General features: G+C 45.7%; 1 protein-coding gene across 2 annotated transcripts in view; it reads left to right on the top strand.

The window, feature by feature from the left end:
• Positions 1-17,534, top strand: part of GMPR (guanosine monophosphate reductase) — a 45,709-nt gene that overhangs the window by 20,406 nt on the left and 7,769 nt on the right. For both annotated transcript variants that reach the window (XM_008066216.1, XM_008066217.2), the window contains 3 exons: positions 5,337-5,418; positions 9,377-9,483; positions 17,018-17,060. In XM_008066216.1, the coding sequence (XP_008064407.1) occupies positions 5,337-5,418; positions 9,377-9,483; positions 17,018-17,060 (232 nt within the window). The remainder of the gene's footprint in view (positions 1-5,336; positions 5,419-9,376; positions 9,484-17,017; positions 17,061-17,534) is intronic.

Raw genomic sequence — 17,534 nt, forward strand, 5'->3', positions numbered from 1 at the left:
GAACAAGTAGACATAAAATCAATAAAAATATGAAAAACTTAAACAACTCTATCAATCAAATTGACATTTATGGAACACACTCTTGGACAATTGCAGAATACTTATTTTTCTCAAGTACACACAGAACATTTACTAAGACAGTAACACTAAGCAAATATCAAAAAATATTAAAGTTCAAGTCTTACAAAGTATATTCTATAACCAAAATGGAATTAAATTTTTCCAGAAAGTGATCTGGAAAAATCTTCAAATATTTGTAAACAAAATAACACACTTTTAAGTAGCCCATGGTTCACTGAAGACATGAAAAATAAATTGCCAAGTATTTTACAACAAGTGAAAACTAAAATGCAACATTCCCATACTTGTAGGTTGCAAAATGTATTAGTATAGTATTTATTACCATAAAGTAGTACGTCATAATTCCTTATCCTTTTATATACTTTCTTGTACTGCTTTAGTAACACCTGTTTTTACTGATGTGAAACTTAGAAAGCTCAGGGAACTTTCCCAGGGTTACTCAGCCAGTAAGAGCTAGACTTGGCATTCAGGGCCAGGTGTCTTGGCCAGGGCTTGTGATCTTTCTATTATACCACACTGTTGTTAGCCATGCGCCACCAGCTTGGGCTTGCTGGGCCTTGGAGGTCTCTATGTTGGGTCTAGAGATACTTTTGTGCTGGTGGTTCATTCTGACCTAGTCTGGAGGAAGTCCGTATGTGAGGCCTAATCTGTTCTGGTTAGATTAGAGGCCTGGCCTACTGCCTCAGGGAAATGCTGCATAGCCACTGGCTGCTGATCCACTGGGAGCTATGGGCAGAACTCAGCATTTCTGTGTGTGACTTGCCTGCATTCCTTCTCCAGCTGTTGCAACCAGACAAGGTTTCAGAGATGGATAATCATGATGCTTGTACAACAGTGTGGATGAACTCAGTGACACTGGACTGTACACCTAAAAATAGTTAAAACAGTGAATTTTATGTTATGTATATTTGACTATAATTACAAAAATCTTTAAAAAAAAGTGGGTAGAGGAGCAGTATACAGAAATCACTCATAAATGGAAGGACTAACATTTTTTAAGCACTACCAAGAAAGCTGGGCACTGTGCTATTAATTTGATAGAACTTTCTTTATAAATCTTACGACCACAAGTGAGTATGATTAGCCCTATTTTATAGCAGCAGGATAAACTGAGACTCAGAGTTAAAGTGACTTGCTTAGAACAACCTAGTGAGAGGGAGGTCTAGCATCTGACCCCAGATCTTTCTGAACTTACTATGCCGTAGATACTGAGGTCTGAAAAAAAGCTGGAAAAATGGAGGCAAAACAGTTTTGTTTTTTGTTTCGCTCAGAGGACTTTTGTCTTAGTTTGTTTGGGCTGCTATAGGAAGATATCATAAACTGAGTAGCTTATAAAAATCAGAAATTTACTTTCATAGTTCTGGAAGCCGGGAAGTCTAAGATCAAGGTTGATTGGTCGTCTAGTAAGGTCTTGCTTCCTGGCTCATAGATAGCCATCTTTCGTTGTAACCTCATGTGTTGGAAGGGGCAGGGAGTCTCCTCCAGGCCTCTTTTTTTTTTTTTTTTTGGAGTTGGAGTCTCACTCTGTTGCCCAAACTGGAGTACAGTGGCCTTCCAAGTAGCTGGAACTGCAGGCGCATGCTACCACACCCGGCTAATTTTTCGATATATTGTAGAGATGAGGTCTCACCAAGTTGCCCAGGCGGGTCTCAAACCCGCGGGCTCAGGCAATTCACTCACCTCAGCCTCCCAAGGCGTGGGATTACAGGCTGAGCCACCGAGTCTGGCTTCAGGCCTCTTTTAAAAGGATGCTAATCCCATCTATGAAGTCTCTGCCCTCCCAAAGTCCCTGCCTTGTAATGCCATCAGTCTTGGGGGTGAGGATTTCAGCACATGACTTTTGGGAGGATATAACATTGAGAACATAGCAGTTTTTAAAACATGGCACAGAAGTAATGAAAATCTTAGGTTTGTCACTTTTTTGTCTTTTCCCTGGCCTTGACACAGAGGGACAGCTGTTGTTGGCCAGAGCATGGGAGAGCCTAAGTGTACTTGGCATCCCTAGGAAGAAAGAGGGGACGCCTAGTGGAACCCTCTATCTGCCTGCTTCAGTGTCCCAGATGATGGTTCGTAGCTTCTGTTTTATTGTGGTCGCCCAAGAAATGAACCTGCATGAGCTGCCCCGGTGACCAGTCTGCCTTACTACTACATGCAGTCACATTCTGACCGTTCTGCATCTGCTCCACACCTGAAGTGCTTCGTGATAAAGGGGACTTGTCACTTAATCACCCTGGCCAGCTCCTCCATGGCCCTCCATATCACCTCCATTTCCAGAGGCCCCCTGAGTGGTAGGCTGGAGACTTCACCAAACACTGACCCCACTCATGCCGTTGTTCTCATTTCTGGTGTAGTGTTTTCCTCTTTTCCCTTATTTTTGCCCTTCTTGGTTTTAAACTTAAAAAGATAGCTTTTGTTCCTGCCAGTGGAAACTTCCCCGTCGTATCCTGCTTGTCGGCATTCTTGCTGTGCCTCATGGATGAGGCATTTCATCATCATTCTGGGTTTTTCCACACAGCAGGAGTGACCACGTTCTGACCATGGGAGGATTTGGGAGCCACACAAGGAGCTGAGGGCAGAGGGAGACATTTGTGGAAGCTTCTGGGTTACTAAAACAGTGTCAGCCTTCTCAATGCTTTTAGACTTACTCTGACAGTACCTGGTATGTCCATCATGAGCTGACTTGATTTATTTATTTTGTCTTAAGTATGCTCTTGAAAATAAAATGGCTCTTGGCGGCACCAGATTGGGAAAAACAAATCCACACAGAAAGTGGACTTGTGTGGAGGGCTTAGAGTAGCTTCCCTAAGGTTTTTTATTGCTGTTGTTTTGTTTGGTTGTTTAGCAAGTCAACCAGTGAAGCTGTTTCTTAGGTTCCTGTTTAGTCCCTTTCCAGGTACAGAGTTCTTGCTACTCTGCACTATAGAAAACAAAACTAACACCCCTCCCTCCCCCATTCAATTATAAAATTAATGTTCTTTCTACTATAAAATCCAGAGAAGATTAAAGGAAAAAAGCAATAAAAGCCAGATAATCCCTTCAACCTAGACATTATTTGTTAGCTTTTTGATGTGTTTTTTTCATATACATTTATACTTCCTTTCTTCTTTTTTTTTTTTTCGTTGAGTCAAAGTCTCACTCTGTTGCCCAGGCTGGAGTGCAGTGTGCATTCACGGCCACCGCAGCCTCGACCTGCTGGGCTCAGGTGATCCTTCCGCTTCAGCCTTCCAAGTAGCTAGAACTACAGGCACACGTCACCATACCCAGCTAATTTTCTGATGTGTTGTAGAGGTGAGGTCTTGCCACGTTGCCCAGGCTGTTCTCGAACCCCTGGGCTCAGGCAGTCCTCTTGCCTCCACCTCCCAAAGTGCTGGGATTACAGGTGTGAGCCACCGTTCCCGGAGTCACTTATGCTTTCTTTTAAACAAAAAATTGAGATCTTACTGTTTTTCCAAACATTATACTGAAACCATTTAAGCATTTTCTCATGCCATTAAACCATTCTTAAAAACCTCACATGGATAGGCTATAAAATGTTGAACCATTCCCATTTTGGGAAACTTATTTGCAGTTCTGCACTGATATAAATGATGTCTTTGTAGTTTAATCTTTGTCCTCATTTATTATTACTTCCTTGAGAAGAGACTCTTAGAATTATTGAATCAAAGGATATACATATTTTTGCATTTCTTTTATATGGACAGATTGCTTTCCAGGAAAACTTGTACTAAAACAGAATTCTACCAGCAGAAAGAGAGAAAGTCTGCTGTTTTGTCTTTCGTGTTTACAGCTATTGATAATTTATTAAGTGAAAAGTAGTACCTGATTGGTACCTTAATTTACATTTGATTATTAGTGACATTGAACACTCCGTTTTTATTAACCACTTTTATTTCTTTTATTAGTTTGTCCTCTGGCTCTTCCTTTGCGAAGTGTTAGCATTTTTCTTACAGATTTGTAAGAAGTCTTGCTACGCTAAGGTTAGCAACCATCTGTCAAAATTGCAGACATTTTAATCTTCCTAGTTATTTGTTGATTGTATGAGTATGTGTGTTTGTGTGTAAGTTTATAAATTAATTAAATAGCTTTATCCACGTTTTTTAACTTTTATGCTTATTGCATGTGTTCAACATTTTCTCTCACTTGGTGGGGATGCAACTTTAATTCTTTCATCCACCTCCAGGCCTCTTTCTGGGCCATCTGTCATTCTCCATTGTCAGCTGATGTTTGATTAAAGTAGCTTTAAGCCCTCCTCATCACCTTGCCCAGCATCCTTTTATATGAAGTTAAAAATCACTTTGTCTAATTTAAAAAGAAAAATTCCCTCTGGGAATTTATTGAGAAAAAAGACACTTGGGTTTCTGTGTTAAAAAATATGAGTAGAATGATTAGGGATGCATTTTGCAAAATATGACTTTGCACAGTTGTGAAAACAGGGCATCTTGCCAGATACCCTATATACTGGCTGAAGAATCTCAGGGCAGTGAGTTGTAATAAAAAGGGCTATTTTTGCACTCCCAGACTCCTGCAGTGAAAGAACTTGTACTACTTCCAGACCAGATGCATCCTTCTGGTTGATAGATTCTGCCACTTCCTGGAGGCTTGTATGTTTATTCTTAGGCTTCTGTAAATGGAGCAATGCCACTTTAATGGTCCATAAGGGTTCATCTGCCCATTCTTGTCTAGATGGGAACCCCAGGCCTAGACCAGGACACCCAGTGATTTTCTTGCCTGTGTTTTCCAGCCCTGCCTCCCTGGGATTCCAGAGAGATTCTTTGAATTTTGCAAACTATGAAGCATTTTATACCCAACGATAAAGATTTTGATCTCTGAGGGAGCATTTCATTGTATATTTTATGTTTTGGGGTTCCCTGTAAGATTTTGTTTTGTCCATTGCTAAGAGTTCAAAAAGCCGTGACCTACAGACGCTAAGCTCTCTTCTAGTTCTAAAATTACACAGTGCTGGACCTTCTCATGCCGATAGCTCACCCAGGGATCTTTCCCGCAAAAAAGTAGTCACCAGGTATCAAATTCTGTGTTTCTATTCAATAGAGAAGGAAACCAGAACACTTTGGCCCATACGTTTCAGACTTAAATAGACTCAGGAATTGGGCTCGGTGTCTGTCCCCCCCCCCTTTTTTTGTCCACCTTCCTGGTGGCTTGAGGGTATGCACATCCTTGTGTTCAAATGTGGAGTTCCTCACCTTTGTACCACCAGATGTAGTTCACGATTGTGAGCTGTGTTCTTTCTGTCTTAGGCAGGGAATGTGGTGACAGGAGAGATGGTAGAAGAACTTATTCTTTCTGGAGCAGATATCATTAAAGTGGGAGTCGGACCAGGTAAGATACGTTGGGAACACAGCAGAGGGTGTGTGTTGCGTAGACTGGGATATTAGGCTTGGGATGACTGGAGATGGCTGGGAGGAAATGCATGAATGAGTCATCCAAAAGTTGAAAGCACATTTTTTTCTGGAAGGATTATTGAACTTCAAGGGAAGCCCCTGATGAGAAATATCATTGAGCTGCTTTCTGATCCCCCCAGGGACCTTCTAAAGGAGCTTGGATGTGGTTAGAATATGAGGTCCTGGGTTTCAGAACATTAATGTGGAAGAAAAGAATGCAGATTTCATTAATGATCCCATTTGCCTTGAAGAGGAAGGTGAGAGTGAAGAATCCATGAGGACAGTTAATGGGCATGAATGAGTCAAGTTTATGTGAGTGAGGGACCCCAAACACTACAAATGAGCTTGCAGCTATGAGGCTACATTTGAACTTGACCCATGAACCAGTCTGTTAGCCACCTTTGGCTCCTCACCTGCTTCATATCAGTCACAGATGTTGCCCATGTGCTTCTCCCATGCATTCTCTCCTAGGACCACCTGTTAGCATCTTGAGTGGAGAAGGACAGTCTTTCTGTCCTTCTACTGGGTGGCGCCATTATCTCTTGGGGCTAGTTGGTGTTTGCCTTTTCCTTTTTGCTATACTTGAAGATGAGTTGCCATGTTTAAAAATTCATCCGTGCACATACTATTAACCAGACACTAAAATTAGAGAGAAGGAAAGAAGATATGCATTTTCAGTTGGGATTAAAAAAAAGCAAAGATTAAAAAAAAAAATCTCCCACCCAAAAGACACTACCAAAAAAGGAAGCAAATCATAAAACAGTATGAGAGGAATCTGTGAGAAAGAGCACAGCTGGGAGGCAGGAGACGCCATTGCATTGTGACTTGACTGGGTGATCAGCCTGAGGGAATAGAATGTATGAAGAGAATATTAGGAAGAAGCGCCCTTGAAGGTTCATAAAAATACACACGCTTTTAACATACAGGGAAATTTTCAAAATTAAGATTTTCATCTTGCCACTCATGTATGCCAGTTAACAACATAGTCTGAGCAAGAGGAAAGATAACTGGTTTTACTGAGTGTCTGCCATTATTGAAAAGTCAAAGGATAAGTCCCAGTTCTTGCTTCCCAAGTGCTCCCCTCCTAGTGCGGGCTGTGATAGACCTGCCTAGTAATAGAACAGAATAGGGTAGTAGACCAGGAGGACTCCTTTTTTCACCCAAGGTGGGGGCACTCCTTGTCCCTAGGCTTGCTGTAGACCAGGTCGTTTCCCTCCCTCTGTAATCAGAAATGTGTATTGAGTGTCTATTAGCTACCATTGTGCTGGCTGGGTGCTGGGCAGGGTGTGAAAGTGTGTGAGAAGCTTCTTGGCTCTCAAAGAGCTTTTCTTGATGTGATCTGGAGCATTCAGTGGCACTTGTTTCCTCATGCACATCTCTGTGTGTACATTCTGTTTCCTCACAAGATGTCACATGTCCCCCTCTGGCTGTCTGTCTAGAACAGATGTGACTAAAGAGAGTAAGGGTCTTCTCTGAGCCCGATACATAGGAGCTACTTTTTAAAATTGACTGGAGTTCATATTTAAATCTCACAAACTATAGTAAAGACAAATGATGACATTTTTTTGGTTCATGATTGAGCAACCTCTGGGAACTGGGAAAAAACATTAATGGGTTTTCCTCCTTCTAATCAGGACAATATAAGTCCCAATTTTCTTTTCTTTTCTTTTTTTTTATGAGTTGGAGTCTCACTCTGTCGCCCAGACTGGAGTGCAATGGCCGCTCCCGGCCACCGCAGCCTCGACCTGCTGGGCTACGGCAATCCTTCCGCCTCAGCCTTCCGAGTAGCCGGAATTACAGGTGCACGCTACCGTGTGGCTGATTTTTTGATTTATTGTAGAGATGAGGTCTCACTGCCCAGGCGGGTCTCGAACCCGCGGGCTCAGGCAATCCGCTCACCTCGGCCTCCCAGAGGCGCGGGATTACAGGCTGAGCCACTGAACCTGGCTAAATCCCAATTTTCTTTCACCTGGGTGTTAATCAAGACCATGTCCACGCCTTGTGTGAAACTTCTTTGGCTGTTTCCAAGAAAGGCAATCGTCCTAACCTTCATAGGGCCCTCAGCAAGCGCAGAGCTCCAAGCCTATGGTAGCTGAGGCCTCCGCCTTCCCTCTTGGGTCTAGTAATTGAGTGGGAGAGAAGGAGAAATCCCAGTGCTGAGCCAGGGGTTATAAACCTCTTATTCTGCCATGCACAGTGCATATCCGGTCCCTGAGACAGAGGGTGCCTTGGTAGGAATGAGACATATTGCCTCCGGGACTGTGAGTGGCACACAGAGGTATGTTGTGAGAGTGGACCCGGGGCAGGACTTAGGTGGATTCTGCCCCACAGCAGATGAATGCAGGAGAAGGGTGTTGCTCTGTCCCTCCTGGTTTCTCTGCAAAATCCGGGCCTGGGGAGTATGCATATGCTTTTTTGTCTGATCTTTTCCCTAAAGACCTCTAGGAGGAATTCACGGGAAGCTCGTAGCTTCCCACAAGGAGGCAGGCTCAGAGTGTCTCACCTCCAGGTCTGGTGGGCGGGGAAGAGTTCACACCCAGAGCGCCCCCTCATGGGGATATCCGGGAGGGCTTGAATGAGTAGGGAAGCGGTAGAGACAGGGATGTGGGTGACTCATTCATCCTTGAGTCCACACATTCTTTCAGTGACTATTTATAGTGCCTTATTATGTACTAAGCTCTATTCTTAACACCCGAATCACAACAATGCATATCCATGGAGCTTACCACCTGGCAGAGAAAACAGACCCTCAGCATTCTTACAGAAGTCATCATTGAAGTACCTCTTTTTGAAAATCAGCTCTATGAGGAACATCTTCCCTGGGGCAGTGACATTTAAGATGAAGCTGGAAAGATGAGAAAGGGTTGGCTAGACAAGGAGGCCAGTACAGAGGGGAGTGCTCCAAGAGAGAAAACATTGTGTACAAAGAACCCCTATGGTGGGCAGAAACCTGCCCCTTAGGGGACTGAAAAGTCAGCGGTAGGTAGCCGGGAGAGATGAGGTCTGGGGGGGAGCAGGTGAGCTTGACTTGGCTGATCTGGGTAAAGTGGGAGGAGGTGGGCAGGACCAGGGTGGTGTGATGAAGATGCCAGAGTGCGACTCGGCCCAGACTTCACTGGATAACGCAACTGGGACTGGGACTGACAGGGGACTAGGAGGCAGGAGGCCGAGGCAGGAAGGCATTGGGATGCTGGTGTGAGCATTGCATTGGAAGTGGACCTCAGGACTAGGCTGCAGGGAACTCAGCGGAGCTGCGGGGGAGGGGGATGGACACGCGACCGGGCAACAGGTCTCATTCCTAGCAGGGGACGGAGCTGAGCGAGAGCGGGGCAAGGGTATAGGAATGCGATCAGTGCCACTCCTTGTCCCTAGGGCTTGCTGCAGGCTAGGTCGTTTCCCTTCCTGTGCCATTTGCTTTCGGACGTTTTATGTCCATTTCACAGGTGAGGCTGTAAGACTTAGAGAGGTGAGGAGTTGGACAAAGCTTGAAGGGAAAGAAGCTGCAAGGCAGTGGGAGGATCCTGAGAGGTCCCTGAGAGTGTGGATCCTAGGAAAGCAGAAAGTGTGGTGAGGTCAGGGCTCAGCCACCATGTGGGAGTCTGTGCCATGGGAGAGTGGCAGTGATGGGTGCACGGTAGAGGAGAGGGTGATGCGTGGGTGTAAGCTGGTAACAGTGATGAGGACTGGCAGGGATGTGTGGACACATGGTATGATTTACTGTGACCTCCATGGTATTCACGAGCAGCCCCTTTCCTCCTCCCTCAATCTCGTCTCCTCTGCCATGGAAGGTTCGCTGCCAGTCAACAGGCTGGGGCTGCCAGGGTGGTGGGGCTCATATTCTGTCCTGTTCTGCTCATGCACAACCATCTCTCTTTGGGATCCACTTCTTGTTCCAGGTTCCGTGTGTACCACCCGCACCAAGACGGGTGTGGGCTACCCCCAGCTGAGTGCAGTCATCGAGTGCGCTGACTCTGCCCATGGCCTGAAGGGGCACATCATCTCTGTGAGTCACCAAGCAGGGCTGAGGCTGGGGGTGTCTTGGGACCGCGGGGTGGGCGGTGGGCTGCTCCCTCCATGTTGCTGTAGGCAGCAGGACACTGAGGTCTCAGTGGCGGCATTCAGCAGAGATGACGGCCCTATTGCCCAAGTATTCGATGCAGTGAGGTCAGCAGGCCTAGCTGGCGATAACGGTGCGAGGCGATGGGTCGTACGATGTGGGATAAACGGGTCATTTTGAGGACACAGGAAGGACCATATCATAGTCTGACCTTGTAACAGGCCAAACAGGGCTCTTGGAATATAGCCCCACAGGCTGAGTGGCTGCAACAGCAGAAATTCAGTGTCTCACGGTTTCAGAGACTGGAAGTCCAAGATCAAGGTGTCAGCAGGGCCAAGCTCCCTAGGAAGTCCCCAGGGAAGGATCTTTTTCAGGCCTCTCTATGAGCATATGGTAGTGGTAGTTCCTCTGCTTGTGGCAGCCCAACTCCAGTCTGCATATTGCATTCCCATGTGCCTGTCTATGTCCAAATTTCCCCTTTTCGTGAGGATATCTATCAGATGAGGAACCTCTCTCCTCCAGGATGACCTCATCTTAACTAGTCACATCTGCAAGGACCCTATTTCCACATAAAGTCACATTTTGAGATACTATGAGTTAGGATGGTAGCAGGTGAATTTCGAGGGAGGGACATAATTCAACTTATAACAGGCCACATATCTTAGATTCAGGGGTCAGGAAAGGTTTCCTAGAGTAAGTGATAGAGATGTCTGATAGTTGAAAAGGACTTTTCCAGATGAAGGGGAAGAAGGAAATTGAAAAGCATCAGGGTAAGGGAAGCAAGAGAGAATGACACATTGAAGAATCTCAGCTACTGTGTCGGGGGCAGTGAGCTAGGCAGGGGCAGAGTGGGGGGGGAGCAGGAGATAAGCTTCAGGGCACAAGTGGACTAGCACTGTGGGAGCCACATTAAGCATCAGGATTTTCTCCTAAGAGCACTAGGGAGCTACTGAAGAGGTATGAGCGGGAGAGTGCCAAGCAAGTTGATTTGTCTTTCAGAAACGTGGAACTAACTGCCTTGGGAGAATTGGAAAGGGGTGAGATAAGAACGGCCCAGCTGGGAAGGTATTAGTAATTCAGGAAGGAGTTGACAGGGTCGTCCCCTAAGCGGCAGTCGTGGAAAGCCATCTCTCCAGAACTGACTGACATTTGGGAGGCAGAATTAAACAAGATTGTAGCTGCCCCACCTGCCAGCTCAGAGAGAAAACAGCTGTAAAGGAAGAGATTCAGGGTTGGTGTTGAGTTTGAGGGGCATGAGTGGCATTGATGAGGAAATTCATGAGGCACTGGGTTCATGGACTGGAGACCTGGGAGCTACTATAGCCCAGGGACTGTGGGAACCTTGGGAGTGAATGGACCCCGGATATGAGGGTGAGAGTTGCAGTTGGCTTGGGATTGACTTCAGAGGAGCCCGTGAAGGAACCTAGGAGCGTCCTGGGGAGTCCAGGAGGTGAGGGAGGAGTGCTTCAAGCAGGAGGGAGTAGGCAGTGGCGTCTGCTACTGACAGGGCACCGGGAACTGGGGAGAGCAGACTTGGAGGCAGGAGTTAAACTTTTGTGGGTTGAGAAATGTACGGGAAGGAGGGAGCTGAGGAGAGGCAAACCTTGTTCTCACGCCATAGTTTGGAAGCTCCTGGAAGAATGGTGCCACAGTCACCAACCACTATTTCTTTTTTTTTTTTTTTTTCGGAATCAGCATCTCACTGTGTTGCTCAGGATGGAGTGTGGCACCATCCATGGCTCAAGGCAGCCTTGCCCTCCTGGGCTCAGGCAGTCCTTCCACCTCAGCCTGCCATGACTGGGACTACAGGCGTGCACTAATATGCCCAGCTAAGTTTTTGATATTTTGTAGAAGTGAGATCTTGCTGTGTGGCCCAGGCTGGTCTCAAACTCCTGGGATCAAGTGGTCCTTCAACTTCAGCCTCCTAAAGTGCTGGGATGAAGGCGTGAGCCACCATTATTAAGGACTGAATGAAGGAATGAGTGCCAGGTTGAAATCTGTCCCCAGCTTATCCCTATTCTACCCCACCTTTATCCATGTGACCATCACCAACAGTGGCAGTTATCAGGAGATGAGACGCTCAGAACAGGACAGAACACGTAGGATCTGATGGACTGTAATAGAACTATGTCTTCCGCTTACGTGGATGTTTTATTTATATAGATGTCTGTTTTTACAAATTTGAAGTGGTGGCATATTTTTAGTTGTGCTAAAACAATGTTGACTCATATTAAATACATTAAACCTTCAGATCTGTTCACTTGCACAATCGCTAAGCCAGGTTTCCATATTAAATCACCGATAGGTGAGTTTTTGAAAAACCAAATGCAAGAAATGACATCTCCCTGCAGATTGAAACCTTGTTGATTTTGGCTCAGCAGTTCAGCCTGTTGAGGTTTGATTTTTCTGGACCTGCATTTACGAATTATACTCTAAAAATCAGGCCAGGCATGGTGGCTCATGCCTGTAATCTCAGCACTCTGGAAGACTGAGATGGGAGGATTGCTTGAGCTCAGGAGTTCAAGACCAACCAGCCTGGGCAACATAACGTAGTGAGACCTTGTCTCTACCAAAAAAAAATAAATAAAAATTAGCTAGGTGTGGTGGCACATGCCTGTGGTCCCAGGTACTTTGAAGGCTGAGGTGGAAGGATCGCCTAAGCCCAGGAGTTCGAGGCTGTGGTGAACTGTGATCGTGCCACTGTACTCTAGTTTGGGTGCCAGAGTGAGACCCTGGCTCAAAGAAAAACAAAATCCCTTCATGCACATCATCTTATTTGAGCCTTAACTACAGCTGATGTGGCCTTTGCTTCACATCACGTGACGGTCAGATAATAACTGAAGCTAGGATCTACCTAGTCCTTGACTCACCATCCAGTGCAGGTTGTCTGTGTTCCTAATTCTTCATCCAAGTTTTTTACCCACCCATCCGTTCATTCAGCAAGTATTTACTGACCATCTACTATGTGCTAGAAGCTAGAATAAATGATCAAAGGCTTATTGGTTAATGGCAGTTCTAATGCTCTCTACTCAGTACCTTTTCTTTTAGCTTTTGCCCTAGTGAACCAGTTAACACCCATTTATTAGACAACTAGCATGTAAAAGGCTGACATAGAGTGGTCCGTCAACATTTGTGCTAAGGGAGGCTATTTAACTCCCCATAGACACCAAGCACTGGTACCATTGTCCAATATGCCAGTGGTTCTCAAATTGGACTGCAGCCATGTCTGAGGCTAGCTACATGAGAATTACCAGAGATGCTTTAATAAATTGATATTTCTGGACTCCATTCTGGTGAATCAGATTCTTTCAGAGGTTGGCCTCAAAAAGCTCTACATATAATTAACTGTGTCTCCATTACTAATAATGTTAATCAAGCACCTCCATCAAATCAAAATTTGAATTACTTGAATGACCACCATTTTCAAATTAATGGAAGTTAAATTAATAACCTTTTACCATAAACTTATTCTGAGATACCATTATTTATGTCTTTCTAGAAACTTCAGAGTTACTTAGTTTACAGGGTTCTTTGGTCAGAGATTAGGGGTAGGTTGGGGTGGAAGCTCTGCGTGCCCCATAGGTGACTCTGACTGGAAATCAACTTAGGACTTGTTTACACAGCACCACCAAATGTTTTCAGCAGTTCTCTTAAGTGTCATACCCAGAGGAGCAATACCAGTATCAACTGAGACTTGTTACAAGTTCTCGGACTCCATTCCAGACCTGACCTACTGAATCAGAAATGGCAGATGAGGGCCCATTGCCTAACAAGCCTTCCAGGTTGTTCTGAGGTGCTCCCAAGTTTGAGAACCACTGGCTTACAGAGTATGGTTCCGAACCAGGTTTCATCTTTTGGCGCCCAAGGGAGTAACTTCCCTGAATTTTTCAGTTAGGGACAGTGACAGCCCAGGCCCATGGCACTGGTGTTTCTGGAAGGTGGCACTTCCCATCCTACCTGTGTGCTCCGAGGTTCTTATTTTTCCATTAATTGTGAGAGATCTCCTAGATGGGGTTCGGCATTCAGTTTGGAGCCTGATGACCCAATGCGCCGACTTAAGTAAAGGATTCGGACCCTTGACTTCAGCTCATTCCTTCTGAACAGCTGAGCATCTTGGGGTTCAGAGCAGCAAACCATTGCCCCACCACTCTTGTCTAATGGAGCACAAGCAGGTTTCTTCCACTTGCCAATAGTCCTGAACCTGCAGGAAACCCATCAGATGTTTTGGGTTCTGCCACGTTGTCCAGTTTCCTTCCAACTGTCTCGTGTTATAGTTTAGTTGCTACATGGTGTCTGTTCAGCATGTGCATATACCCAGGAGGCTGGACTTGAGTTGTGTTTCTATTTATTGTGACTTCAGAGAGGCAGAGAGCGGAAAAATGTAGGGCACCCCTTGCATAGGCAATCAAGCTGTGACCAACTAGCTTTTTCTTGTCACACCTACCATTATTTAGAAAGACCTAAACAAATTCATTCAAATAATTTAATCTTTTTTGTGTGTGTGGCTTGAAAATTTTCCTGACAAAATATGTGTTTAACCTAGAAGTTAGAAATGCAAATAAAGATAGAAAAGAAAATAAATATTACTAGAAATGCTGTCATCATTACCACTGATTCTAATCTTGTTCTTTCATTTTTTTATAGCTTTACAGTCACTCAACTTTTCTGAGCCTCGTTTTCTCCCCACCTATAAAATATCAACTTCAAGTTCTTGTATTTGGATGGGAAAATGACTTTATTTATTTGTTTATTTTTTGTTTATGTATTTATAGCCAGGGTCTCAAACTCTGTTGCCCAGGCTGGAGTGCAGTGGTACCATCACAGCTCACTGCAGCCTCTACCTCTTAGGCTTAGGCATTCTTTCCACCTCAGCCTTCTGAGTAGCTGAGACTAGAGGTGTGTGTCACCATGCCCAGCTAATATTTTGGTTTTTTTCCCTAGAGACAGGGTCTCGCTATGTTGCCCAGGCTGGTGTTGAACTCCTGGGCTCTAGTAATTCTCCGGCCTCGTCCTCCCAAAGTGCTGGGATTACAGACATGAACTACCATGCCTGGCAAAAAATGACTTTTAAGTTTATAATAGTTCCTGGTCATAGTGGACACTTGATTGAACTCTTTTCTTTGTCTGTTTCGTGTTTGTTTGCTGTCACCAACCTTTGTTTTAAACATGAGCAAGTATTTCTAAGCAAAAGTAGCATGCTGACAATTCACAAATTAAATCACTACTCATGGCATACAAGGCCTTTTGTACTTAAATATACTGTTAGCTCCTTTGGCGAAACAAAAGAGGGAACCCTTGTCAATTACTGCTTTGAATAGATATTCAAAGGGCAAAATGCTAGCCAGATTGTTGTTGTTTTTTAAAATAGCCTTCCAGCAGCTGTGAATATTTACGTACAAAGGTACACGTGTGTCTTAGATGACCGGAGCTTGCTGTTACTACTCTGCCTCCTGAGAACACACGAGGACTCTTTGAACACATTGGGAAATATAAACAGTAGCAGGGAGCAGATGACCTTGTCTTAAGGCATCGGGTAAAGTTGGATTGCTCATGGTGAAATGTGCAGTCCAGCTTGTTCGGTCTACTTTGTCCATTTCATAAATGCATACACAAGCACACTATGACAGCAGATGATGCTGTAAATACGGTTTTCTCTTTGCAGCACATCACAAGATTATGGACATGTGGGTTCATCCGGGAAGAGAAGGGCCGATTTTCTTGAGGTCCCAGGAGCACAGAGCTTCTAAGGCAGGGCTTATCACTGACCTCTGTCATGTGGCATTTTCAGGAGACACAAGAAAGTGAACAAAACCTTTTTTTTAGAAAAAAGTCATATATGTGTGGGGCTTATTTTAATGGGAGCATGAGCTTATTTAACTTATTTGAAACGGTAAGTTTAAAATCCTATAGTTTAAAGCTGGTTTTGATGAAGAGATAAAAACACTTTAAAATTAGTTGACAGGACAAGTGAAGTAGGGAAAGTAAATAAATATGTTGAAATATTAGAGCACTAGGAGGTGTAGAGAGCACCCAGCCCTGTTACTGTCTTCACATGGAGGGTTTGAGCCAGAGACATTCTGAGGAGAGACTGCCTCTGAAATAATCATTTCCCAGTGCCCTGTGGCCCTCCAGGAGTCAGAGAAACCTTATATGAGTAACACTCTTGATTGAGAAAATAATTGTGGTCAGTAAATGTTTGTAAGGGAAAGAAAATGGAGCCTTCACTCCCCTCCAGTGATCAGAACTGCTGAGAAGTAAATGAAGCAGTATTTGAGTTCTGGTTCTGGGAGTGACATGCTTAATAAGCAGATAGAGAAAGAGACTGAGTCAGAGTCTTGGTGTTCTCAGTTTGAGATGTTCTTTGCCAAGCGGCTCATGTCAGTTCCACATAGATGCCCTCTGACACCAGAGGCTTGTGTACCTTCCTGCAGATTGTCACACGAGGTAGCCTCGGTAGACTCTGTTTTCTCTCTTCCTTCCCAAATCATGCCTGGCCCCTCCACAGGTGGGTCCCACCTTCTGGGGACAGATGCATTCCTCTGAGGTCTTGATATCTCTACTAGACACACACTGGACTTAGGGATCCATCATCGTCATATGAGTCCTGATGCTGCTGCTGTCTCCCCAGGCACCGTGGCTTTCATGGCTGTCCTTGTGTGTCTGGCTGTTATTTCAGGGCACCTCCTGGTGCTGTCCTTTTCCTCCTCGAACTCTACCCAGGCTACATTGGGAATAGGGAGCAGCCTGGGCATTTGTATGTCTTGTGTTTGTAAGGAAACGCAACGAGCTCTGCATCCTAGACACCGTGTACTGTGTGGCTGGTGTTTAAACATCACGCCCACAGCTGAACCTTGCTGGGCAGCCCAAAATAACAGACCAATCTGCTACACAATGAACCAGCCCAAGTGTGTGCTCTGTGTGGGCAGTGTGGGAGTTGGAACGGATGTTGGGTTTTAAGGTAGCTGCGTACCATAGAGCAGGAGACACACGGGCAGCTGGAAAGATAAAGGAACTCATTCAGTGTCCTTTTCTTGGCTTTTGAAAGAATTCAGCCCCTGTACTAAATAAATCTCACCTCACACCAGGCAGAGAGGGACAGGTGACTCCTGGGTGAGAATGAGCGTGGACAGCGGAATGGCTATGTATGTTATATAAGGGACTGGCAGAGGACGAGGACCAAACCCCCAGCTCATGGAGTACCTGAGCCTGGGGTTGCTGGTGGGCGGAGGGTGGTGCCAGCCTCTGACTCACAGAAGAAACCTGGATGGAGCCTGGGGAGTGGAAGAATATCATGGAAGGGAGCAAAGTAGGTTAGAGGCGGCAGCCATGGGGTGGGGGCAGTTGGGCCCCCGAGTGCTTGGCTGGTGGCTGTGGTGGATCTGAATTCCCAGTTACCAGGTCATTCTTGGGCGGGGGGGAGGGGACAGCCTGGCCGAGCTCCCGCTGATGTCCTCCTCTCCTTGCTTTTTCCTCTTTGAAGGATGGAGGCTGCACATGTCCAGGAGATGTCGCCAAAGCCTTTGGTAAGGCTGGGCCCTCGTGCAGTGGGAGGGAAGGCGAGAGAGAGGGTGCTCCCTGCAGCTCTCAGGGTGAATGAGGAGGGAGGCTCTTGTCGGGGAAGTTCTGGGCCCGCCTGGGGTTTCCTCTCCCTGGGTTTCAGCCCTAATTAGCTGAAATCCTGGCATCAGTTTGGTTCTGGTCTGTGGCAGAGCAGGCCAAGTGCACAGAAGATGGTCCTAGGGGTGATGTCCTGTGAGCCAGGAGTGGGTGAAGTCATGTTCTTTTCAACCCAGGGAAGAGAGGGCTTGGGAGGCCCGTCCAGGGGGTCGATGTCAGGTCTGACGTGTAATAACTGCAGATGGTCTTTTGGATTTGGCCGGGAGAAATCCCACGGAAGGGACAGGAGGAATCCCAGCTAGTTTTTCACAGGAGCTTTAGGAGCCTGCTTCCCACTAGGGGGCAGCAGTGCCCGCTGGGAGCCCATGGGATCTTGGTGG

Source organism: Carlito syrichta, unplaced genomic scaffold, assembly GCF_000164805.1.
Source record: "Carlito syrichta isolate Samal-C Ts95f unplaced genomic scaffold, Tarsius_syrichta-2.0.1 Scaffold308857, whole genome shotgun sequence".
Classification (NCBI taxonomy): domain Eukaryota; kingdom Metazoa; phylum Chordata; class Mammalia; order Primates; family Tarsiidae; genus Carlito; species Carlito syrichta.